The sequence below is a fragment of the Phoxinus phoxinus genome (genome assembly GCF_949152265.1).
Source record: "Phoxinus phoxinus genome assembly, chromosome: 1".
Taxonomy (NCBI): Eukaryota; Metazoa; Chordata; class Actinopteri; order Cypriniformes; family Leuciscidae; genus Phoxinus; species Phoxinus phoxinus.
In genome coordinates this window covers 23747304-23775117 of record NC_136876.1, presented here as the reverse complement: position 1 = coordinate 23775117, position 27814 = coordinate 23747304, and the positions used below count along the sequence as shown (strand labels likewise).

Sequence of the window (27814 nt, the reverse complement as noted above, 5' to 3'; positions counted from 1 at the left end):
TAAGTATGGGCCAATCAGGTTCGTTTAACACATTAAAAGGCCAGAGATGCACGTCAAACCATCAAAGGTCTCAGTAATCTATCTGTTAATACAGTTATAATGTTATCGCTGAACGTTTCACTTAGCTCTTAAAAGAACATACAATATATAGTTAGTGCTATTTTTGACTGTCAATGCATTGATTTATAAACTATGCATTTCACAAATAATAATACCGGTAATTGTATTATCATTTAGTTGTCACGCCTTCCTCAATGATAAAGGTATTAACCACCAAGGGTTAACGTAGTCAATTTGTAAAATCTAATAAATTATACAAAAACAAATCTAAATAAAAAGATCATTGTGTACAGTAATAAAACAACTAATTGTGTACTGTTTTTGCCTTTTCCCTTTATTGCTATATCATCTAACTTTTTTAAATGTGTGTATGTCTCTAACCATGCTTTAGCGATGTAAAGCCTTTTCCTTACAAAGCTACTTGAATCTGAATCTGGTCAAATCTAAAGCTCTCTTATTTATCTAGAGTTTACTCATTTTAACCACTAGATGTCACTGTCAACACGACACAAAACCCTCTTGTACTTCCTATCTGAATGACAGATGGATAGAGGGATTATCTTGGTGATTTTAGGCAAAGATTAAAGGACAGCAGATGCCCTCTGTGGATGGAGAGGAGCATGAGGGGAGAAATGAGAGATGAATAAAGGTATAAGCAGAAAACCTGATGAGTGGGCATGTGGGCAAGTAATCATAGTGGTGCTGATGAAAAAAAAGAAGGAATTTTCATATTTTACAAAGTAGATTTATACAAACACATTGCCCAGTCTGCTGTCTAAAGCAGTGTCTTGTATCTTTTTTGGATTAGTTATTAGTGCAATGAAAAAATAATACAGTTTATACATTTAATTAGTTTTATTGTACACAGGGAATTTTCACATATACAATTTGTACACATTTTTTTACAATTATATATATTTTTCTCAATTTTTTTCTCTTAATTTTTTAAAATCTTTTTGTTGTTTGATGACAAGTAAAGTAACATTTAGGCAAACAAAATAAGAAAGAAACAAATTAAATGTTAAGGAAAGAAGCACAAAAACAAAATACAAACACATGAAGTAGAATAACATCCGATTATGTGTCAGATTCAGAGAGTCACTAATTTACCATCATCCTCCCTCCATTCCCTAATGCTGTTCTCTGATTGGTTCCCTAAGCTCATACTGCACTCTGATTGAATAGCCTCTAAATGGATATACATCATGAGGAAAAATCTGCACATGCTGAGATTACATCTCCATTCATTTCTCACACAGATCTAGAATCTCAGAATTTCGGCACTTTCACTTTGAAATTCACCTGACATTTTGTGTATTTCATGTCTATATATATTTTGACTCTTGGCATTCCTGTAGCTGAAACAGCAGAACACAACAACAGCAATGCCTAAATCATGGGTTCCCATGTGTACATCTTGGATAAAAGCGTCTGCCAAATGCATAAATGTAAATGTAATGTATAAACGACTCTAAATTATCCTGGCAGTAATACAAGTAAACCTTCAACGTGCAAAAAACAGACTCACCCACAGATTTATTGAAAGTGTGTGTGTATGTAAGCTTGTGAAAATGTGTGAATATGAGTAATATAGTACGCAAGAGGACAAAATCACTTGTGCACTGACCCAATGATGAGGATCTGGGTCGTTTAAACTCACACACACATTCAGTCATGGTTTAAAGGAACAGCTCCATCTGAAATTATATATATATATATACACTCTAAAAAATGCTGGGTTGTTTCAACCCAATTTTGGGTAAAATATGGACAAACCCAAACGTTGGCTTAAAAATATAATTGAAAAATTTAACCCAATGGCTGGGTTTGTCCATCTTTTAACCAAAATTGGGTTGAAACAACCCAGCATTTTTTAGAGTGTATATATATATATATAAACAACATATAAAACATATGACATGTGAAAGAGTAATTAATGACAGAATTCACATTTTTGGGTGACTGTCCCTTTAAGAATATTCTGTATTTGTGCACAAACCAAAGATCAAATAAATGTCTACACATCCATAGATTTGCTTGAACCTTTTTACCATATTTAAAGCACTGGATAAAACAAAAGGAAGTGAGCACAGTAAGGAAACACACATACACCCTCACCATGAGCACACACACGCAGAAGCTGATTTACTCTTACACGACAACCATGAACATGTCTAATATCGCTGTGTCATTTTAAGTGCATTACAGTGATTTTGGCAGGAAGCCTAAAATACTGAACATATAATTAACAGAGCACCACCGTATTCTCAATCTGACTCACAAAAAACGTACATGTACATACACACTTTAGTGTGTATGTTTATAGAACAATCATCACATAATCTTATTATCAGTTTGGAAACACATTTGTTCTTTTACTCACTCACTCACTCACTCACTCACTCACTCACACACACACACACACACACACACACACACACACACACACACACACTAACTCACTCACTCATTGACACACTCACTCACTAACTCACACACGCACGCAAGCACGCACGCACACACACACACACACACACACACACACACACGTACTCACTCATTGACACACTCACTCATTGACTCACTCACACACACACTTACACACTCACTCACTCACACACACACTCACTCACTAACTCACACACGCAAGCACGCACACACACACACACTCACACACACACACACACACGCACTCACTCATTGACTCACTCACTCACTCATTCACTCACTCATTCACTCACACACACACTTACACACTCACTCACTCACTCATTGACTCACTCACTCACTCACTTACTAACTCACACACTCACTCACTCACACACTCACTCACTCATTGACTCACTCACTCACTCACTCACACACTCACTTACACACTCACTTACACACACACTCACTCACTCACTCGCTCACTGGCTCACACACACACTCGCTTTATTTATTCTGTATTGATATTAATTCCATCAACTCTTAGGCTATATGTTTCTACCCACTATGTGAACTCTCTCTCTCCCTCTCCACCATATAAATAGCTATTTGTCCCAACCGGTTGAACATATTCTTCTGTTTTATCCCAATCCGATACCCATCCTGCCCCAGCGCCAGCTCCGCCCCCATTCGGACCACCAGCATGCGGATTGTTTATCGCTCCGTACTGGCCGCCAGTCCTGTACAGCTCTTCCGTTTCATTGGCCAGCTCGTCCTCTCCCAGAATGCCACACTTCTCCTCACTAGTATTTTCAGCATCCGCCCATGGCTGCTTCTCACCTGATGCAAAGATCCCTGGGAACATGTTCAAATGAAGTATGCGTCATTTTATGAAAGATATGACAAAGGTCATTTAGAATATCCATTATTTGTGAACTGAAAAAGAGATATAGACTTGTTTACATTATGTTACCTTAATTGAACACAACATACCATAAAATATCACACCCCCATAATGCACCAGTGATGCAATGAGGAAGACATATTGCCACTCGTCACGTGTCTACAGGCAAATAAACAATGAATAAAAAATTAATAAATTCAACAGTACAAATAATTTTTAGCCATGTGAAGGTTATGTGTGATATTATTTGTATGTACCTTATGTTTGGTCATTGCTCCAACTATGAGAGGACACACCATTCCTGACAAAGTTCCCACTCCATTGGAGATTCCCATCAGGATACTGGCGTAACGTGGAGCAATGTCAAGATGATTCACATTAAACCCTGAGAGGGAAAGAATGTGAGCGGAAGTCTGGAAAAAAATCTTAACAAGTATTTAAAATTGTGAATTTATATCTTACAATTGCAACTTGATTTTTCATAATTGCGACTTTGTATATTTCAATGTAACGTTCTTTCTTGTAATGTTACTTGAAATTTTATACATTTTACTTTATATCTCATAATGTGACTTTTATTTTTGGCAACTTCTTACAATTGCCTTAAGTCATGCAGAAAAAGGCTACCACAGAAGATCCCTGACAACTAGGGTTAATATTTGGCCTCAATGGATGTGTGAAAAAATATCAAGAATCCCACAAAAATATTAAGCAGCACAAATGTTTTCAACATTGATACAAATAATAAGAAATGTTTCTTGAGCAGCAAATCAGCCTATTTCGATTTCTGAAGGATCACTGAAGACTGGAGTAATGATGCTGAAAATTCAGCTCTGTCATCACAGGAATAAGATACATTTACACAAGGAAACAGTTATTTGAAATTGTAATATTATTTCACAATATGACTGTTTTTACTGTACATTTAATCGAATAAATGCAGCCTTGGTGAGCATAAGAGACTTCTTTCAAAAAACATTTAAAAATCGTACTGAGCCCAAACTTCTGAACGGTATTGCTAAATTAATTATTTTGATTGGTTTGTCTTTGTTCTTTTCTGTTACTAACCTGAAATTGCAAATCCGCTGAAGCCAACAGCCAGTACAAGGAAAGAAATGGCCATTACTTTGGTATGTGAGAAACCAACAACCAAGAGTAGAGTGGCTTCCATGCCAAACCCTAAAACACACACATACACAACAGTGTTGTCTATTGAATAAGGAAGCATCTCTCTGTCATTTAAAGAGAACGTACACGGTCTACTGTGGCTCATGGTCTACCTGTATATACCTGAGCTTTGTGCCGTCCATTTCTTGGATGCTGTGGTGCATCTGTCTTTGTGTGGGGTTTGTTTGTATGTTGTGTGTGTGAGAGAGAGTGTGTCATGCATTGATGCCTCAGTGATTATTGGCCCAGCTGCCGTTGCTGGATGAGACGGAGCAAAATAGGCAACTCACACACATAAACAGTTTCTACTCTGTGTAGCAAACCTACTCTTTATATTTTTGACCTTTTATAAAGGGGAAGTTTACCAAAAAAAATGGAAATTCTGTCATATTATGGATATTTATTCAGGGTCATGTCATGCTATTGGCCCTATAGGCCTTCTGCTAAAAAAAACTGCAGGTTTGGGACAACATGAAGTTGAGTAAACAATTTAAATGTTTGAGTGAAATTGAATGTGTTTCTTGTTGTTGTTATTATTGTCTTTATCATTTTGTCTATATCTCACCTCCACAGTTCATGAGTTTACGGACATTTGTTGTGGTCATTAAATTATGTGTTCTCAGGTAGTCGGCCAGCTGTCCTCCGATTGGCACAATGATGGTCATCACTAAATGAGGAAGTGCAGACACCATCCCCACCTGAGCCACAGAAGGAACAAAAAGAGTAGCTATTGAACAAAACAATTTAATCCAGATGCATCATACTGCATCGTATCTTAAATTAAATTTCCCCGTTCTTGAGCAGTGGTTTTATTACTTGTTACTTACTTAAACTGTTTACTGTCTATCAAAAGTCAAATTGTTCTTAAAACCAAACAGTTACTCTTTGTTTCAATAGTCCACTTTAGATATTCTACTAACTATAAGTAACTTTGCAACTTAAAGGGGTGGTATAATGCCCTTTTCACATGATGTAAAATAAGTATTCGATGTCCCTAGAATGTGTATGTGAAGTTTTAGCTCAAATTATCCCACATATATTGTTATATAGCATGCATTATTTTATATAGCATGCAAAAATGCACCGTTTTAGTGTCTGTCCCTTTAAATGCAAATGAGCTGCTGCTCCCAGCACAGACGGCGGAGCTACAACAGCTTGTGTCCTTTTACCTCACACAGACATGCACTAAAAATTGTTCAAACCGAAGTCAGTAAGATGGAGAGACTCAAGAAGAAGTGACAACATGTGGACAACATTTCTGAATGGTTAGTTGGTGAATTTATGTAACTTTTGTGTAGTTATCTTCTAGTCATTGATAAAAATATTTTGTCTTGATGATCTATAAATGGTGTTCTGGGGGGCGGGGTTAATGTAAATTTTAGGGTTCATGATGACACTAACCCGGGAGGAATGTCGTGTAGTTCCTACCAGCCGTTTGTTGTAGTCCTTAAAAAGCAATTTCTTTAAAATAAAATATCTGCCTCTGCTTTGAACTTTGAGCGTCGTAACTTTGCAGATGTTGTTTATGCTCAAACCGCAACATTACACACTAACTAAAGTTAGAAAAGTGAAATCATATTCAACCACCCCTTTAATGTCAACTTAGAGTATTAGTAGACTGTTAGTTTAGGGTTAATAGAATAAGTTGACATTTACTTGCAAAATTGTTGAGGGACCATCAAAATAAAGTGTTAGCAGATATCAGTCTAATACTTTAATGACTGCTTGACATGTTCTGTAGTTACTTATAGTTTGTAGAATATCTGTTGAGGGACCATCAAAATAGTGTTACCGATCAAACATTGAAATCCATTAATATTACCTACATGAGTCCATCAAGTTTAATACGCTAAATTATCAACATGACAATGCTTTGGCTTCTAAATTTCTCAACAGCACAAACGCATGGTTGTGCAAAAACCATTGCAACCTTTATTAAGTGTAGTCCTGGGGCCGTATTCACAAAGCATTTTATCTTACCACTAGGAGTACTCCTAAATCGCACTAAAAGATTTTAGCTAGGAGTGTTCTCTTAAAGGGGGGGTACAATGGTGTTTCATGTATTCAGAGTTGTTTACAGTGTTAAAGAGATGGATTCGCATGCTAATAATGGCCAAAGTTTGAAAAGTTATTTTGAACGAATAACAGAGAATTTCTGTGCTGAAAATCATACTTCCGGGTTGCAACACGTTTCGGCTGGTTTTTTTCTATCGTAGATCTAATGACGTAGACCAGAGTGGAACTCCTTATATGAGCATTGCTCTCGGAAAAGCGCGTTCACGCACACGTCGAGCAGAGGAGAGAAAGACCGTTAGACTGTTAGGTTAGGGTTAATAGAATAAGTTGACATTTACTTACAAAATTGTTGAGGGACCATCAAAATAAAGTGTTAGCAGATATCAGTCTACTAATACTCTAATGACTGCTAGTTGACATGTTCTGTAGTTGCAAAGTTACTTATAGTTTGTAGAATATCTGTTGAGGGACCATCAAAATAGTGTTACCGATCAAACATTGAAATCCATTAATATTACCTACATGAGTCCAACAATACGCTAAATTATCAACATGACAATTCAACCATTCTACAGTTTTGGCTTCTAAATTTCTCAACAGCACAAACGCATGGTTGTGCAAAAACCATTGCAACCTTTATTAAGTGTAGTCCCGGTTGTTTTCTTATATATTTATTGATTATATTTGGCATTATTTTTTCCTGTTTTCCGCAAGCCTTCAGAACAGATCTGATTTATTTTGTGGTTCCTGTCAGTTAATTAATTCATTTGAGTGTGTTTCACCTTGCTGATTTCAAAGCCGAACACCTCCTCGAAGTAAGCAGGCTGGCTGATGAGGAGCAGGTAGAAGGTCCAGCTTCTGCAGAAGTTGGCCACGATGATGGCATACACTGGCATGGAGGTAAAGAAGTGCCGCCAGGGAGTCTTAAATTTCTGCAGGGTAGTGAAAAACCAGAGGTCGAACATATTCATACACAGCGGATTTAAAGTGTCTGTGTATAAAAGAAGGGGGGGGGGGGGGGTGGACGAGTGATTAAGAGAGAAAAATAATGCCCGTGTTTGTACCTGCAGGGGGTTGACCAGGCCTGCGCTTTCCCCGATGGCATCCTCAATGTACTTCCTCTCCTCTGGTGAGATGGTTGGGTGAGCAGCTGGACTCTCATAGGACACTAAAATCCAGAAGAGATACCAGAATATCCCAACACATCCTGTGAGACGGAGAGAAACGTGCAATAAGAATTATTATATAGTACAATGAAAATGATATATTATATATACACACACTACTGTTCAAAGGTTCGGGGGTAGGTATGTTTTTGAAAAAAAGTATCTGAAAGTCATTATGTTCACCAAGGCTGTATTTGTTTGATCGATAATACAGTAAAAACAGTGATATTGTGATATATGTAGCGTCTGGACCAATCAGACACACAATTATTCATTATATTTAATGAATAATCCAGCAAGCCCCCTCACCTAATCACAAAACAAGGTGCCAAGGTGTCTGTGAAAACCAACCAAAAGGATTGAACAGGCCCCTGGTTACCATGGCAGCAAAGGCACGCCAGTGAGATAGTTTACGACCAAAAGAAATGTGGAAAGTTAACTCTCACTCCATTTCCCTATAAAACTCCATAATGCCCATAAAGAAGGACTCTTCCCCATTCAGTCATAGAAAACCTTCTGTGAATGAAGATGCATATCTCCAGGTCATTGTGTGTATGATTATTACAGTGTCTTTTGTATTGTATACTGTTTTATGCGTGCTTTATGATAGAACCACTAGTTAATTTAACCTCACCTATACCATTTTTTGGTGTCTATGAATTTGTATTTGATGATCTAATTCTAAATGATCATGTTGATACCTGTTTTACCAGAATCTTTAATAGTTTCTGCATCAACACCAATCCAGTTACATGTGCAAAATACCATGCTCGAAAACAAAGGGTTGTAAACTTTCCCTCGGAAAGTTTAAGTTACCATTGGCTCACTGACCCCCTGGAGGAGTGACCTCCACAGAAGTTAAAGGCCACTGTCCCGGCTCAAGCCATGTGTAACCTCCCCGGCCTGGAGAGAGGACTCTCCCAACAGTAACAGTCAGACTAACATCCCTGAAGCTTCGACATCCTTCACTCAACCCGGGAAGGATTGCAACTTCTTCACCATCGAACCATTAAAAGCTATCAAGACTTTCTCCTGAGACTGCATGTGCGGAAGCTTTGTCAACCGCTAAGGCAATGCAAGTATTGTACATACTAACTAAACAGAGGTTTAGTATACTGAGTATAGACCACTTGTAACCAAAGTGCTTGAACTAAGAAAACTGATGGTTATTTTAGGATGGTTAAACTGATATTTCTTCCAGTTTCCCTTTGGGGTTTCATTCAGTCATTTTCACTTTTTCATTTCCCATGAATGCATGATTTGTGTGTATGTGTTTGCTTATACTAGTTATGTGTTTGTGAGTGATTTAGTTCAATAAAACTTTTGTGTACATTCATTGAGTTTTGATTCACTGCTTGCAGACAAAGTCCCTTTAACAATGCCATCACCGAAAGACTTATTTTACACTTGGTTTATTAAATAAACAAAAAAATGTATATTAAATAGTATTATATATAATTAAAAGGATATGTGTATGCTACTTACCGTACACATAAAACACTGAGGACCACCCGGTGTACTGGACCAAGACTCCAGCCAAAGGCATTGCAACAACGGCACCAGCATATGATCCTAGAACAGACATCAACATACAGTTCTTATGCTTCTTATTATTAGCACTATTTATTAACATTATCATTAATCTCAGATTTTCACAGTTCTCAATTCAAGGTTCAAATAATCACAAACTAAATTCTACTGATGATATCGGAAGATATATTTCATGGATTCAAATGACTGACATCTCACCACAGAACGCTGTTGTTGCCAATCGACTTCTTTCAAGGGGCGGAGCCCATTTGGCCCAGATCCCGTGACATGCGGGATATGACACGCCCTTTCAGTAGAGAAATAAGAGGAATTAATGGCTGCATCCGAAAACTTGAAACAGGCGTAAGGCGTTTGCGCATGAGACACCGCACAAAAATGATTGCGGACAGACTTCTGAGGCAATGTAACAGTTTAATGATCTACAGCAAAATAGAGAGTACAGTGGTGAGAACCAAACACATACTTAATTTTACAATAGTAATTTCTCGCTAGAGGTGACATCAGTAGTTGAAAACACTGTTCAAAAACATACATTTACACACAAACTGACCACCAACTGCAACTTTCAGACGCCATCTTTTTTTCTAGCTCAACTGACACCGAATTGAATGCACAGGATAGTGGGATATCAAAGGCAGCGAAGGATACCATCTATGCTGCCTTCAAAAATCATTTAGATGAAGGTATCTCAGGAGACAGGAAGTGATGCTAACATTGGATTTGGACGTGCCTTGCGTCCTCCGATGGCAGCATTTTTTAGTTTTCGGATGCAGCCAATATGTATGTAACCATAATGGTAACATATCCTTCCTTAGCATGATGCAATGCTTTTAGATAAATAATACACTAATATTACAGACTGCATCAGATTCACACAAATCCACGCATGCACACAGGTGGCATACCTCCACAAGGCCCTGGCAGATCCTGACCATGATAACACACCCGTAGTGAACTCTAGCTGCTGATGGGATCAGCATATTCAGTGTCGACGTGGCCACAATGGCGAAGCCAAACACCCTGAGACCAAACACACATGCAACACAATAATATATCATGCTAAAATCTCAGGTACTAGTCATTTGTCATTCCACTGAATATTTCTGTTTTGTTTTTTTTAAGTCAATCTCTGTATATACCATAAGTTAAAATCTTTACTACAAAATAGCTTTTAATCATTTCCACCAGAGTCAAAACTAAATTTTCGAATTTCAATTAACACAAACTGGTCTTTTGCCATAATATATGGGATCAGTTGCCACAACAGCCAATGTATCAGCAGACAACTCACAATTGTGTAACTGGACTTTTGACTCAAACCCCTCAAAGCCAATTGTGACAATCTGACTTCTCCCACCTATATAGCACAATTTTCATTCATAAAACTTCAGACCACGTGAGAAAAACATGTCAATTCGCTGATCACATTACCGGTTAGCAGCAAACTTTTGACAGATGAATCCTCCGGGGATTTGTGTGACAATGTAACCCCAGAAGAACGAGCCGTGAATCATCCCAACTGTCTCTGGGTCCCATGTGAACTGAGCAGCCTGGGAGGAAAAAGAGAAAGTCAAACTCCTCTCATCCAACGTTCATTCGACAGCATTCTGTGCAAAGAAGCTGAGAATATTGCAGTCAAAGTGCACTGCTTGTATATTAGAAAATGATTACACATCATTTTTTAAGGCATCACATGACCTGAACCATCTCTTTTTCTGTGTTACATCTGCAAAAACAAAAGTAGGGGTGAATACAGGTAAAGTGGGACACTTTCTGATAATTTACCTTCTGCATAATGTTTTATTATGATCCAAATGTCTTAGCCCCTCATAAGATAATATTCTATGGCATTGTTTTTTAAAATCAGTTTACAATCTTTGTGGAAATATCTAGCTAGCTAACTAAATGTATGAGGGGCATACAAAAAGGGAACTCAATTCCCCCATTAGAATGACTTAAATGGCTGTCCCAGTTTGCCAGTAATACCCTGTCCCAGTTTAACAATACGCTATTGGCAAACTGGGATAGTGTCAAAATCACATAAAAAACATTCATATGAATGTGATTTTTACAAATTCTGATTCACCATTACATCCTATAACAAAATATATAACAATTACAAATGATCCATGAGTGTTTTAATTTTTTAATCTTAACATTATTCACCTCAGAATGCTGTCATTTTACTTTACCGTCACGGTTCACTGTAAGATTGTTGTGTAAAGTAGAAAAATCAATCACTACAAGTAAAAGATAAAGAAGCCTAATATAATAAAATACTAATATTTTATTATTATAATAATAGTAAAAAATAATTTATCATAAAATAATTAATAATGATTATTTCACAGACAAGGCTTAAGCCTAGTCCCAGATTAAAATACAAGTTTGAGACGTTTTAACTGAAAGCAATTTGCACTGGCATACCTTAAAATATGTCAGTGTCATTGTTTTGTCTCAAGATGCACACCAATAATGTTTTTTTTCTAAGGTACGCTTACAGTATAAAAGTTACTTAAATGCCCTGATTGAACCTAATCCTGGCTTAATCTAAACCTTGTCTGTGAAACCGGGCCTTCCTTTTCTACAAATCTTATTTCCCTGTGCAGTTTCTGAAACAAATCCCTGTGTGGGGGTAATTGCTTGTATTGCTTTGCTGGGTGAATCCCTGCACTTTCTGATGAAATACTAAAGGGAATTAACAGGCAAAGTCGATCCCCTCTCACACTGCAAACTGGGTCAAGATGCAAAACTAACTGGCTAATGATGGTAAACTGGGATTTGAGCGGGCCCAATTGATTTGCATTTATTTATGAATGAATGAATTTAGATATTGACATTATACTTTCTATTCAAGCTAGAAATCTTTTATCGTATTATAAAACTGGCTGTAGGCTATTTGTTGTTTTTCTTATAATTTCTTATAAATCTGTGTTGTATTTATCCATGCGAAATGCATCTTATTTGTACGCTAAATAAAACAACAACATAAAATGCCTAAAATAAGAACAACGATAAACCCCAAAATGCCCAAGGTTTCGTCATTCGGATTTTAAATAATGTCTAACTCCTGTCCGCTCTTCGTATTCATTTACTTATACTCGAGTGGATGCTCTTTATTAGTTAAGTTGAATTCCAGCATACGGACCACTATGATAGGTTTCTTTCCGGAGTAAATCGTGTGGTCGTTGACCATGCTGACGATGGCTACACCCAGGTTACAGCGGATGCCGAATGAGATGCAGAAGCCCAGGCCTGACAGGATGGCGATGATGTAACGGCGAGGCAACCCAAAGCACGTGCAGTCCACAACGGGAAGCTCCTTCTCCTCCACCAGCTCCGGGCGACCTTCTGCTGACAGCTCGATCGTCTCGCCATTCTGCTGACGTTTCTCGAGGAGTCTGGATGTGGATACAGAAAGTATAAGGCCGACATGAGTTGAGTAAAAGTAACAAATAATTTCTCAATTCATATAAAAACATTAAAAAAAAACATATTCAAATGAACTGTCTCTGATTAGTGATAATATTTATACCCCTGGTTTCAAAGACAAGGCTTTAAAGGGTTAGTTCACCCAAAGATGAAAATTCTGTCATAAAATACTCACACTCATGTTGTTCCAAACCCTTAAGACCTTCGTTCATCTTTAGAACACAAATGAAGATGCTTTTGATTATTAGTTATTACCACTTTCAAGGCCCAGAAAGGTAAAGACAATGTTAAAACAGTCCATGTCCAGTGGGTCAACCTGAAGCGATGAGAGTTTTTTTGTGCACAAAAAAAAAAAAAAAAAAAAAAAACTTTATTCAACAATTTCTTATCTTCCATGTCAGTCACTGATGCTCAGTGTTGTGAAGGTTACTGTCCAACTTTACTACTTTTCTGGGCCTTGAAAGTGGTAAAACCGTTGCAGTCTATGCAGGATCTTTCTTCATTTGTGTTTCGGAGATTAATGGAGGACTTACGAGTTTGGAACGACATGTGGGTGAGTAAATGATGACAGAATTGAAATGTTTGGATGAACTATCCCATTAAAGGGGTCCTTGATAACTAACTTTATTTAACTTTTTAACGTTTTAGTTAGTGTGTAATGTTGCTGTTTGAGCATACACATCTAAAGTTACAATGCTCAAATTTCAATGCAAAGGGAGATATTTTATTTTACAGAAATCGCTTTTTAAGGACTACAACAAACGGCTGGTAGGCCTATGGTCTACACAAGCTTCGTCCCGGGTTGGTGACATCACAAACCCTAAAATGTACATTAACCCCGCCCCCGGGAACTCACAACAAAGGCGGTGAGGCCATGTTGGGCTGCTTTATAGAAGAGGAAGAGTCTCTGTTTTTTACACACCTGAAAAAGTTTGTCCAAAGGCTGACGAACTCAGAGAGGTTGAAATACATTTTTAACACTGTTCCTTAACATTATAACCTCAACGTTTGTCTGTGCGCTGCACATTTTACGGAGAACAGCTTCCAGGGGATAGTACAATGCAGGCTATACACACAAAAGCTTCTCCTGAAAGACGGAGCCATTCCCATTTTATAGGGACAATCTGTTGTTTATGGATCCCAACTTGTAAATATATGTCTTATTATTTGTAGTTGTGTTATCTATTAACAAATCCAATTATTAGCTTTATATGATAGCTATGTAAACGAAGGGCAAAGCTTTGCCTCCACTAGCCTGCTAACTAACATTACAGTATTGATGTAGTGTTTACTTTAGCTTTTGTAAGCTCTTGCTTTTGTAAGACTGCTCACCACCCCTTAGGAAAATGATCCATGATTTTGTGATCGATTACTGTTAGTATTACCATAGTTTTCCAACAAATATGATTAAATGGTTGATAACATTGTATCTATAAGAAAATTACATAAAAACATACCAATCTGAGATGTCCTTTGAAATCTGTGCTTGCAAAGTTTGAGCTTGAGATCCGTTCAAAACAATATTCTTGCTCATTAACATTGTCAGGGTCTGAATCTGGCTCGAATTGGTTTGAAATTGACACCATTGTTCATATTTACATCTGAGTAGAGCTTGTGGTTATGAAGGGGTTCCAATCACAGCACATGGCCCAGCTAACCAATCACAGCACATTTCGTATTTCGGAAAGAGGGGCTTCATTGAAAACGATGTGTTTAAACAGACTAGTGAGAGATTATGTAAAATATGTGAAAAATAATGTTTTTTGAACAATCAAGCATGGAAACATATTCTAGTACAGCCCAAAAACAAAATCAAGACTTAGGGCATAATAGTACCACTTTCAGCTGGTCTCAGACTTAAATGCATATTTGATCTGTTTATAACTGAAAGAAACTTGCACTGACATATATCTTAAAATGCCATTACCATTGTTTTGTCTCAAGATGCACACCAGTAATGTGTTTTTTTTAAGGCATGTTTATGAAAGCTACTTAATCTAAGCCCTGTGAAACCGGGCCTTAGAGGGCCAAACGGTCAAAAATGCTTTTATCCAACGTAACTTTCAGGCATATTACGAGGAGTCTTGGATTAATCTGAGGTTAAGTGTCTTACTCAAGGACACAATGATAATAGTACATGTCTCCTTAAAGGGTCAAACCAGGTCGGAGCTCTACCCATACAGCTCAAGCCAAAAGATACTGATAGGGAAAATGTCATCTACTGCAGCTGTTTAAAGGGCTCATCGGATGCATTTTCCACAAGTTGGTATGACTCTTTAGGGTCTTCACTGTGTAACATACTTTGGTTAAAATTCCTCAATGGTTGCCTCCTCAAAAACAGCTCTGTTCACAGCGAGCCGTTTCAGTGCAGGTCTCTTTAAATGATAATGAGCAACTGGTCACCCCACCCCTCTCTTCCATGTTGAAACAAGACAAGTAAAGTGCTGCCTTGGCAGACAGAATACAAATGGCTGAGGGCAGAAATATGTGAATATGGGACAGTCCGTCAGCGGTCGTGTACGGGGCATGAGCAATATGACATCATATAGCTCAGAAAATCCAAACGGCTTGATTATTGGGAATGTTTAGGCTTTTTGAGGATTAAAAAAAAGGAGTGAATGATTTTTTTTTCCATTGTATGGTGGTTATGTCCACACTGCAAAGACACATTTATATGCAAACACCATATAAAAGTGAATTTGTGCATCCGATGACCCCTATAAGTGTTTATATTATTGACTTTTGAATAATAAAATATGTTATAAGTCAGATCAGAACTGTATGTTTAAATACACTCAAAGTCGCCAGAAAATCAAAATCGACGATTCTTGTTTTTTTATGGAATATTGCAGTTTGCATTTATTAAAAAAAATATATATATATATTCCCTCATAATCTTTAATCAAAATCACTTCAGCGACATCTTCTCTTCTCTGATGAAGTGTTTACAGGCACGAGGCTGGGACAACCTGTTACTTACAACAATAGCAAACAACAACCACCCAATCATTTCCCAAATGCATTTTTCTTCTTTGGGAAGTTGTTTCACCCGGATAATAGGGAATAGGGAAGAAAAGACTATCGTAACTTCCGTTTCATGCTAACTTTAAAAGGCATGAAGCTAGGATATGAAGTCACATACACTAGGGAACCCTCATAGGTCACAAAACTACATCACATACACACCTAAAACCAGGTGGGATGCAGAGGGAAGACACAGAGGGAGAGAGGACATGGAACAAGAATGAAGTGTCTCACTGGATAGCAGTACATGGGAGTCCAGCAGAGACCATCTGCGTATGCAACCTGTCTGCAACGTCTACAGCCAGTAAAAACACGCAAGCACACAAGCAAACACTTTCACAGACATATGCTCTGAATCTCACAATAAATATATGAATTTAATGTGCAGATAAAATGAATGCAAAGATTATCTGATGCTCACCATTAAATATGTCCTTTACATGGACACTCAGTGTGGCTGTATTTAATGTGTTATCCTGCAAGTGGCCATCAGAAGATGTGTACACTGTGGTCAAAGGGATGGACATGATCAGCAACAATACTCAGGTAGGAGTTTAAACGATGCTCAATTGGTATTAGGGGCCCAAAGTGTGCCAAGAAATATCCCTCACACATTACACCAGCACCGGCCTGAACCGTTGATACAAGGCAGGATGGATCCATGCTGTCACGTTGTTTACGCCAACTTCTGACACTACCATCTGAATGTTGCAGCAGAAATCAAGACTCATCAGACCAGGCAATGTTTTTCTAATCCACTATTGTCTAATTTTGGTGAGCCAAATTTTAGCCTCAGTTTCCTATTCTTAGCTGACACAGGAGTGTGTCTTCTGCTGCTGGAGTCCTTCTGCTTTAAGGTTCGCTGTGTTGTGCGTTCTTCTGCAGATCTCGGTTGTAATGACTGGTTATTTGAGTTACTGTTGCCTTTCTATCAGCTGGAACCAGTCTGGCTATTCTCCTCTGACCTCTGCCAGGAAGACATGGCATTTTCACTCACAGATCTGCCGCACACTGGATATTTTCTCTTTTTCAGACCGTTCTGAACCGTTCTGAACCCTGATGGTTGCACGTGAAAATCCCAGCAGATCAGCAGTTTCTGAAACTCTCAGGCCAGCCTATCTAAACAACCACGCAACGCTCAAAGTTTGAACTTCAGCATATCGTCTTGGGATGTATCATATAAAGGCTGAATAAGCTTTCCATTGATGTATGATTTGTTAGGATAGGACAATATTTGGCAGAGATACAACTATTCGGGACATGATCTTTACTTAATATCCTAATGATTTTGGCATAAAAGAAAAATCGATAACTTTGACCCATACGATGTATTATTGGCCATATGCCCGTGCGACTGGTTTTGTGGTCCAGGGTCACATTTGTGTTAATGCGCCGTTTAACAGATGTACCTATAAAGTATAGTTTATATACAATATATATATAGTTTTTTCTCTTTAAAAAAACCCCCACAACAGTTGTATAAAATAGAATAGCACAGAGAACCATTTCTGAGCTCCACAAATCTCATATACACGTATCACAATATTAATCTCTCTCTCTCTCTCTCTCTCTCTCTCTCTCTCTCTCCCCCTCTGTGCGTCTTTCTCTCTATTCCTCTCATTCTGTCACTGTTCCTACAAAAGCAGATCCCTTATAATCCCTTCAACCTCAAACAACATACAATCAGAAAGCGAAGTGAAATAAGGGAGATGATTGCATATGTCCGTTTACTGTTAAGGAGCCGATTAATTCTGCAGCCATATAATGTGTTTTAATGTGAAACTAAAAAGTGTGTCTCATGGAAAATAGCTATGTGTTTCAATTATAACTAAAACCTCTCACACCCGTGACTCATGGACGTCCCTCCCCTTCAATTTCCCCCTTCCATCTCTTAGCCACCGATAATCTGTAGCCCCACCCTCAGATTAGGATTACAGAAATTATAGACTTCCGGAGATAAATATGAGCAAGGAAAAAAAGAGTGACTGAGTGGAACGAGAAAGAGTTGGAAAAAGAGAAAGAGAGGGGAAGAGCGTGTTTGTCCACGATTTAATGCACACACATTCACTCAGGAAGATGTGTAATTAAGGTTAAAGCTAGTTAAAAACAGATTGCTGCCAACAGGGGCACATATGCTACCTACTAATGAGAATGACTGTTGGCTGTAATTAATATTTATTTTACGGTGTATTTTAGCTCTTTCTCTTTATCTGCATCTTACCATGTGACCATTGCACCAAAAAAAAAAAAAAAAAACAGGATTACAAATCATGCACTTCTGCATCTCGTTCCACGGTTCATAACACACCAGCTGACCTGTGTGTGTGTGTGTGTGTTTAGGCCATCTAAGAGACAGGTGTACCGCAGAAGGGTAACTACCACAGAAGGGTAACTAACAAGGTAACTAACAAGGACTTTGCTAAACATTTTATATGGGTAAAACACACACACACACAGAAACCTTTCCAATAGAATTTACTTCTATGTCAGCATATTATAAATATCTTACATGGGTGCCAACTACCAAGTTTTATCATAACCTCTAAAACATATATTTGCATACCTATCATAACAGCACTATCTCAGCAAATGTTGAATAGTTTTTATTGATCTCATATGCATATTATACACTTAACCTCTCCACATAAATGACTATATCAAGGTCAGCATGCTCTGATTCTCTGAGTATACACACATCACGTTCACTTTCAGCACTGCCACTTACCCGTTTTTTTTATTCTATTTTACCTTTTGACCGTTAATAAAGTGTATTCTATCCAGACGTTTTATAATAAATTAAAACTCAAATTAAAACCATAAAAATAGCATTTTTGTTACTTGAAATAAACGTTAACCAAAATCAAATCAAATATGAAAAACCTTAAACGTATTTTATTTCAGCTAGTTGGCAATTAAGTCAGCATTTCTCATTCAACTTAAAGTAGGCCTACCAAAATAACTAAAACTATAAAAACTAACAAAATTACTCTAACTAAAATTAAAGTGAAAATATAAAGATAAAATCTAATTAAAAATACCTGTGGCCTCCAAGCCCACCCGCAACTAGTTGCCGCAGTGTATAGTTGTCATTTTCCTTTTGTACGTATTTTTCTAGATGTTATCCATGTTTAATGTCTCAATGACATGCAAGCAAACAACCAAGTAAAGGATTTCAAGAGAGAAAAAAAGGTATTCACTTCCTTCCTGTCACATGAGGCTTTCAACTTCCTACCCCTTACTTCCAGGAAGCATGGCGAAGGCAAACCCTCCCAAAGAAAGGTAATTTTCATGTTAACAATAAGATTTTTTTTTACATATATATATCTACATAATCATGAAGGTCTCTAGAATCATCCAAACAAAACAAATCTTACAAGAGATCTATAGTTTTTTTGTATACTTAGTCAAAAGTGCAAGCGGCAACTATAGTTGCCGGTGGGCAAATGCCTTGTAAGTACATATATAATGGTAAAATGGAGTATACTGTGTTAATAGGTTAATAAATCAAGGTTATTGGTCTTGGTTAGTGCATAAACATAACTTAACCCTTTAAATGACATCTGTATGCACTGTTATTTTTGTTATTTGCCATTTTGTTATTTGTTTTTTGTTATGTAGATATCATTTTTTTCTTCATTCTATTTATTTGTATTTATTTATTTATTTTCATTTAACTTTTTGATACACAATGCCCTGGCATGGCTGCACTTTGTTCTGAACTATGTTCCACCACTTTAACCCTTGTGCGCGTTTCGTTTGTGGTTTACAGTCGGGCTGTTCTTAGAGACCCCAGGCAACAAAATGTAATTTTGTAACAAAATATTGTTTTTTGTTTTTACAATGTCATTTTACTCAGTTTATTAATGTTTTTACTTCACATTTGGACATTTTTACTCCACAAAATTTATATAAATACATGTAAAAATATTTTTTTGATATATTGGTTTTTATTAAAGAAAAACAGTTTTTTATGTCAAATTCACCTTATAAAAGACCCACATTTCTAAATTTCATTCATTGGGATAACATGGATCATTTTACATGGTTTAGTGTAAGATTTTTGCCCATATTTCGGAAAATTCAGTTTTAAAAAATATATCACTTTAACCAATAGATGTCTGCAGAGCTCTAAAAGACATAATTTAACAAATTTTTCCAGTTAGATTCATATCTACATATTATTATTAATTCATAATATGTATATGAATACAACTGGAAAAAGTTGTGAAAAGATGTCTTTCAGTTAGTCAAATAGCAAATAGCAAATAGCCATCTACTGGTTAAAGTGATAATTTGTTACTTTAAAAACTGCATTTTCCAAAAGATGTGCAAAAATCTTACTAAACCATGTCAAATGATCCATGTTATCCCCATGAATGAAAGTTAGAAATGTGGGTCAAAAAGACCCCAAACAGCACACAAGGGTTAAGACAAATGTATTTATTGTTTGTTGTGTTTTAAGATTTAAGAATTCAGAATTCAACCATTCAGAAAAATTTGGGCACAAATGGGTTAATGACCTTCAGAATCTTGGCGAAAATAGTAGATACTTTTCGCCTACAGATTTCTGAATATTGGCTGCATATGCATAATTCCTACTATATAGTAGATGAAAAACAGTAGGCTATATGAACAGAGTATGTATTCATATAAAACAGTAGGCTATATGAAAAGAGTATGTATTCGTATAAAACAGTAGGCTATATGAAAAGAGTATGTATTCATATAAAACAGTAGGCTATATGAAAAGAGTATGTATTCATATAAAACAGTAGGCTATATGAAAAGAGTATGTATTCGTATAAAACAGTAGGCTATATGAAAAGAGTATGTATTCATATAAAACAGTAGGCTATATGAAAAGAGTATGTATTCATATAAAACAGTAGGCTATATGAAAAGAGTATGTATTCATATAAAACAGTAGGCTATATGAAAAGAGTATGTATTCATATAAAACAGTAGGCTATATGAAAAGAGTATGTATTCATATAAAACAGTAGGCTATATGAAAAGAGTATGTATTCGTATAAAACAGTAGGCTATATGAAAAGAGTATGTATTCATATAAAACAGTAGGCTATATGAAAAGAGTATGTATTCATATAAAACAGTAGGCTATATGAAAAGAGTATGTATTCGTATAAAACAGTAGGCTATATGAAAAGAGTATGTATTCATATAAAACAGTAGGCTATATGAAAAGAGTATGTATTCATATAAAACAGTAGGCTATATGAAAAGAGTATGTATTCATATAAAACAGTAGGCTATATGAAAAGAGTATGTATTCATATAAAACAGTAGGCTATATGAAAAGAGTATGTATTCATATAAAACAGTAGGCTATATGAAAAGAGTATGTATTCATATAAAACAGTAGGCTATATGAAAAGAGTATGTATTCATATAAAACAGTAGGCGAAAAGTCCCCGGATGACCTACTATTTCCGACGAGATTCTGAAGTGTGCATCTGATGGACACTTTACTATCCCATCAGGCCACATGAGGGAAGTTTTGATAGCATTCAAGATTCATGATGACTGTAGAACATCTAGATTACATTCATAATACAAGCATACATAGAGCATACTTTTTTAATGGCCACAAAGTGCTTATTCAAAAGAAGTACCAACGATTTCAGACTAGCTAGTACTGATTTAAACATTTCTTTGTTAAATATTTTAAATTATATCACATGTAATCATCTTAATGGGTTACCTATAATTACAATTATTTAAATAAATATTTTAATTGTTTTTATATTTAAAACATATTAAAAATGATTTTAAAATTAAAGTTTTATTTTGACTTAAAACAGACTTTCATATTTAACTGTTTTGCAGCATGTACACCTGTCAACATATACATAATTTTCAACAATGTCGCAGGACAGCAATATCATTATTTATGATGAATGTGACGATGAATCACAGACAACAATAATCATGCACTACTGCATCTCGTACCATGATGCGAGTTCACATTCATCACAGTTGCAAATTTGTATTTAAGTTCAGAGGTGAGATGTGTGGATTCCTGCTGACACTAAACGCACACAAACACATCAAACATACATTGACACACATGCACATTTCCCATTTAATCTTGCTGTAAGAGGATAAAGGAACAACAGTTAAAAAAAATTACATAATCCTACAGTTCTCTCTAGCACCCTCCCTCTCTTTTTGACCATCACTACAATGTTCTGTTCATCCTTTTAACATCTTGGCTCACTACTCTACTGTCGTTATGGAGAGGTGTTCTGAATCTAGTTGCCTCTGATCTTTGGTTAATTTTATGAAAGAGTTTGATGGCATTGTATAGAAGGTAACAGATTAAAACTGATCCACAAATCTCCCCCCTCCCCCTCTTCACATTTGTTTCTGTTCTACCATCAGTGTTGTTCTATGATTTTTATGCCAAACTCCTCTGACCCTCCCCTGCGTCTATTGAACAGATTGGGTCTCAGTGGGACCGTGTCACCTGGGGAGATACTTCCCCCCTCCTGACACACACACACACACACACACATACTTATACATCCTAGCCGCCTGACCTTCACATGCTTTCAGATTAGTCGCCTAGTGAACATGCAAAATACAAACGACAAACAAGAATAAAAAATATGTGAGTGGAAAAACGGTAGGCCTACAGGAGAAATTACCTGCACCATTAGCTGAACACGTCATATTTTTGTTATTACGTTTTACCTAAATGTTTCTCTTGGAATCAGAATGAGCCAGAAATCTGAAGGAAAATATTTACAATGCCCAACAGCAAATATATCTACCGGCTGTTGAACATTGTCCGTGGGCAAGTAAACAGTGAGAAGTGAATTTACTTTATAAAAAATGTAAATTCCACAGGGCTGAAATAGCTCAGTGAGGAATGGCAGAATGAGAAGAGTTGAGGTGGAGAGATGGAGTAGGGATGACAGAGGGAAAACTGCAGGTGTGAGGTGTATTGCTTGCTGGCCTGCGGGGCTGAAACTGTAGGAGAAGTAGATGCATTGCTGAGCTTTAAATGATTAATCAGCTGCTGATGCTCTCTCTAAAATATTATCAGGGACACAGAGTCTCACAACTAAAGTAGAGAGTCAGAAATCCAAATCAGCAGTTTACTTTTAACACAAACTTTTGCACATATACTATACCTTTAGTTTCACACTACACTTAAAGGCATGGATTATTTTAATATAAGAAAAAAGCATGTTGTATTCAAAAAAGTTCTATTACATTCACCTCCAGAGGGAAACTACCTCGCACGTGCAGCATCGCGAAGCTGCCCTTCATTTAATCCCGCGATCTCGCGCACTGAGGACGGACAGAGCTGACTGGTGAGCGCGAGAGACGAGGAAGTGATGGAGGGGGCGTTCAGGGATTTGTTGGGCCGACAGCTGTGTGTGGGTGTGTGTATATGTGTGTGTTTCTGATGATGGGCTATTTCGGAGCTGGGTTTTAATGTTTTGTTGCTACCTAAAATCTCATGAAAGAGTAGGCCTATGCGTTTTAACACTAAACTAAACATGAAACTTTAACACTAAAACCTATTTCACCAGTGAATGACTGTGTTTACATCGCAAATAATGTAGGCTACAAATGTGCTATTTATTTTATAGAATGTAAAACCTTTAAAAAAATATATCCAATTAAATTTTTCAGTAGCCTAGGCTATTAGTAAACGCTGATTACCAAACATTTTTCCAAGAAGACAAACTTGTTTGAAAGGGAAGGGATGTACTTTGACCTTTGGGAGAGTCCATCCTGTCTGAATTTGGGCCTAAGACAGATATCGAATTAACAAGATTTAACAAGGTTAAAATGCTCCACCGCCAGCAAAATGAGTTCCACACCAAATCTGCCATGACAAAATACTTCCTGGTCTTAACTAGGTTTAAAATAATACATTTCAGTATTAATAAATAAAATAAATCAGAAATAAATTACTTTGTATCATTCTATAGAACTATAATGTGTTTTTCCCCCTCTAGCACGCATATTTATGTTTAACACTAATGTTATTTAAGTTGAAATGACTTAAACATCCAAATTGACTGTACACTTAAAAATTTAGGGCAGCAACTTTTTTTTCTTTTTTTTTACAGTGTAGCCTATTCAATTTAAAATTGAATTTTGACAATTTAGTTGAATAATTGAATAACCGATGACAGACAAAGCAGAATCCAGTTAAAGAGATTTATCTGAAAGGTAAAATTATTCTATGGCTTATATAGCCTACAGTCATATGAATATTTAGCTACATATTGAATAATTGACCATATTTTAATTGAAGATATGTCATCATAATATATTTGAAAACGCTATGAATGCACATTAAATGAAGTCATCTTAGGCTACCATCGGCTTCTGTTCTTTTCTTTTTTTTACGGAACTTTTCTATCGAATACGCTTCGTAGTAGGTAGTTGGCTACTCATCTCGTATGAAGACCAAATTTGGTCAACGACTTCCTGTTCTCTGAGCGCGGTCCGCTTTATCAACTAGGGCGTGGAATCAGAACTTGTGTGTGTCCCGGGAAGCGCGAGCTGTGCAGTGATGCGCGCGACTACCTGACGCTCAGGTGGAATAATGAATATATGAACTCGCTCACGCGCACAGACACTAAAGTGAGAGAGAAAGCGACTAACGCCACGCGTCGGACGTCTGTGGCACCGGGTTAGCCGGGAACTAATCTGGTCCATCTGGACAATCTTCTCAATCGTACAGAGTGGATGCATTACGTGCAAACCGATTACATAAGAACACATTTGACTCAGATTCAGTCACGACAAGAGTTTGCACCTGACATCTTGAAGAAGGACACACACGCACAGAGAAGGGGAGGGGAACACAATCACTTCTTGGCTAATGAACTTTCCACTAGCAATTTTTCCTTACTAAACGTGCTGTCAGATGCAATCACATGACATAAAGTCAACGCACTCCAATGTTTTTTTTAACACCTCCTCCTCTACAAAAATCACCTCTGGGCAATATTTATTCTTTATTACCCAAGAGAGAAATGTAAAACAAGTAACGAAAAAGTTCTTAAAAGTACACGTGCTTTGAGGATAATAAGATGGTACCTCACCTGTGTATTTTCCCCAAAGTTTTTCCTGCCTGAGCCTTAAAGCGGTCCGGACGGATCTCCATCCTCGCGACTTCCGAGTCCGACCGGTGTGCTCCTGTCCGTGTGCCTGCCTGACTCTCTCTCTCTCTCTCTCTCTCTCTCTCTCTCTCTCTCTCTCTCTCTCTCTCTCTCTCTCTCTCTCTCTCTCTCCGGTTATCCCTCCCCTCAACGCTTTCTTTCTCTCTCTGTCCGTGGTCCTGATGAATAGGCTATAGGATATAATCATTCAAATTTAATTACTTTGATGTTTTTTTTAGCACATATTTATTTAAAAGTCTGGTCTAGTGACATATTTGTACATAATCAATAAAATATTTTCATAGCTTAGCCTATAGTAGCCTAGTCTAGCTGCATCACAATTTGTCACCTGTAAATGAAAGTCGTGTTTAGCGCTCAGTTTCTCAGCATGAAAGCTTATGAGCAGTCTATCGCCACCTTGCGTTTACTACGAGACGTTTGCAAATTTGAGTAATGCAAATGTTTTACCAGAGAGCTTCATATAGCCTGTACCACGGCTGGCCTGTACCAGCCAAATCAACCAGTTTTATTCAAGTCGAATTCTTATTTTCATAATAACAACATAATAACACACTAAATGTGGTCTGTAAGATTACACCAACAAACATCATTTTTAGGGTAAGATTAAGGATTATATCAGGTAACAATAGCTCCCTAAGGTATAGCTAACAGCTGCACGGCTTCACTTTGTGCAGGTGCGTTTTTATATAGATATTTCACATATTAAATATTTTACGTGGGCTATTGAGTCCAAGGAAAATGATAGAGCTGTCAAAGTTTATGATTTTCCCCTTAACATTGTTTATGGTTGTTCTTATAAACATTGATCTGAGACAGGGGCCTGTTTCAGAAAGGAGGTTAAGTGAAAACTCGGAGTATGTTAACCCTGAAATGAGGGAAACTCTGGGTTTTCTGTTTCAGAATGGGAGGTATATCAAACCCGAGAAAGCAGAGTAAGTCAAGCCCGTTTCTCAAAGGATAACTTATACTCAGAGTCAGTTACCATGGTAACTTACTCTGTGAACCTAACCTGGGGTGCGTTTCCCGAAAGCATCGTTAGCCAACTATGGTCGCAAGTTCCGTCGTTATCAGCATAGTTCAACGATTTGGTGTTTCCCGAAACCATCGTTCCAACGAACGTTCGCAAACAGCATCGCAAACTTGTGTGGTTGGAGCGACAGCTCTCGAGCTGTGGTTAGAAGCATAGTTTCTAGTTTACATGAGATGTAGACTGAATAAATCATTATCTTTAGCAAAATAAGCAAGCTGACATTCAGTACAACCCGTGTTATTTATTTAGAATACATACAAATGTAATTTACGTCTTTTAGTTTGTCAAGAGATTTAAAACACCGTTTTTGAAGACTGCGCATGTGCGAACGCGCTCTACTATGTAAGAACGAGCCAAATATTGAGTCTGGTAATAAAGCAAAATAACTGAGAAAAATTAGAAATGGTCTTCAGATGCCATGTCTGTAACTTATATGACAAAATCTAGCGTTAATTCGATCTCAAACAGATTAATTAAAAAAAGTTATTAGTCCACCACGTGCGAGACGTCATAAACCAACGTGGTTGAACGATACTTTACGACATTCGGTTTCGGGAAACACTCGTGACTAGCTAGTTGATTTCTCCAACGATGCATCGTACTATGGTAGTTAAGCAGTTAGCTATATAGTTGTACGGGAAACGCACCCCTGGTCGGGAGCAGGTTTTCTTCGGTAAACCCAGAGTTTCTTGCGGTCTCCTCCCCTTTTTTAAAGAGGAAGCGGTGTTTAAACACTTAATTTATTCTTTCTGTACATTTATTTATTGCTGTTTTTACCGCTGTTTTTTTTTTTACATTTATAAGATGAAGTCTATATAACTCCTTAACTGGCAACTGAAAATACAGTAGATTAGAGTTACATCATGTAGTTCTGAACAAATTCTACAGAATTAAACTGTGGCATTTACTGAAAATCACTGCAGTGTGTTCATCTGTGCACCAGAAGTTGATGGACCGTCCTCCTGCTGTTCTTCCACACTCTGGGGGGAAATATAAGAATGTCTTTTTATACTTAGATATAAACTTAGATTCTATACTCCACATACAAATGTGAATGTGTAGATTGTCTGATGTGTAGACACATAATATTAACATTACCTCTGTATGTCTCTGTGGCAGCAGAAACTGTTTCATCCCCATCGTCCGGTGAAGATGAGGATTTGGTCGAGTACACTTTATAATAGGCCTACTATTTCTCATAATTTCTGGAGTATTGAGTAGGCTACTTACAACTGCCTGTGGTTCTGTTGGGACAGGAGGCTCCAAAATACAGACATCAGAATCTTTTGGGACCAACAAAAAACCCAACCCAAAGTCAAATTAAAGGAAATATTTAAAATGCCCTATATAAAAAATAACACATGTAGACCTCTTACATTTTATGAAGGCCCTTGGATCTCCGGGAGTGACTGACTCTGATGAAGGAATTCCCTCAGCCAAAAATGCTGCTGCACTGCTAGACACTGGATGCTATTTAGTTATTTAATATGTCAAATGTTTGCTCCCATGATCACCCATGATATGCTCAAGCCTTATACCTGATTGGATTATGTTTTTATATTTTTTATTTTCATCTGCTGCCACATTCTTTTAATGCCTGCAGGATTGCACCTATAGCCTACATGAAAATTAAAATTAGGTTGAATAACATATTGTTCTTCCAGTTTCACCTCTGATATTGGGCAAGTTACTCTAAAATAGTTATTAATTACTAGCTAAAAATGACATCTTCAACAGTGTAATTAGATTAATGTAATAATTACTATCTTTAGAAAGTATTGGTCTACTTATTATTAATTACTAAATCCCATATCAACCTCAACCACTTGAAAAACACAAGGAGAGACAAGAAATTGCACTTTTAATG

At 37.1% G+C, this 27814-nt stretch overlaps 1 protein-coding gene across 3 annotated transcripts; it reads right to left on the bottom strand.

Annotated features, from left to right (window-relative positions):
• Positions 1-1520: 1520 nt before the first annotated feature.
• Positions 1521-24978, bottom strand: slc17a7a (solute carrier family 17 member 7a). Of its 3 annotated transcripts, none has more exons than XR_013800316.1 (14): positions 24840-24978; positions 12440-12692; positions 10723-10841; positions 10197-10311; positions 9490-9577; positions 9226-9312; positions 7639-7781; positions 7357-7506; positions 5124-5256; positions 4460-4570; positions 3649-3776; positions 3481-3550; positions 1961-3342; positions 1521-1784 (listed from the first exon to the last, which is right to left on the bottom strand). XR_013800316.1 is itself a non-coding variant. In XM_079636110.1 (13 exons), exons 1-13 carry the CDS (start codon positions 24899-24901, stop codon positions 3053-3055), a joined length of 1749 nt encoding a protein of 582 aa, XP_079492236.1. In that variant the 5' UTR covers positions 24902-24970; the 3' UTR covers positions 1521-3052. The 3 variants fall into 3 exon arrangements, 1 of the variants encoding a protein (XP_079492236.1); XR_013800317.1 differs by having other exon boundaries at positions 1973-3342; positions 24840-24970; XM_079636110.1 differs by having other exon boundaries at positions 1521-3342; positions 24840-24970.
• Between the last annotated feature and the right edge of the window lie 2836 nt (positions 24979-27814).

What these genes read in the sequence shown, in the direction of transcription:
- slc17a7a (XM_079636110.1), bottom strand. Translation starts at nt 24,901, where the DNA reads ATGGAGATCCGTCCGGACCGCTTTAAGGCTCAGGCAGGAAAAACTTTG. An exon ending in GGCAACAACAGCGTTCTGTG is followed by an intron (nt 9,313 to 9,489) that starts GTGAGATGTCAG and finishes TGTCTGTTCTAG; the next exon opens with GATCATATGCTGGTGCCGTT. An exon ending in TGGGGGTGTGATATTTTATG is followed by an intron (nt 3,343 to 3,480) that starts GTATGTTGTGTT and finishes ACATGTTCCCAG; the next exon opens with GGATCTTTGCATCAGGTGAG.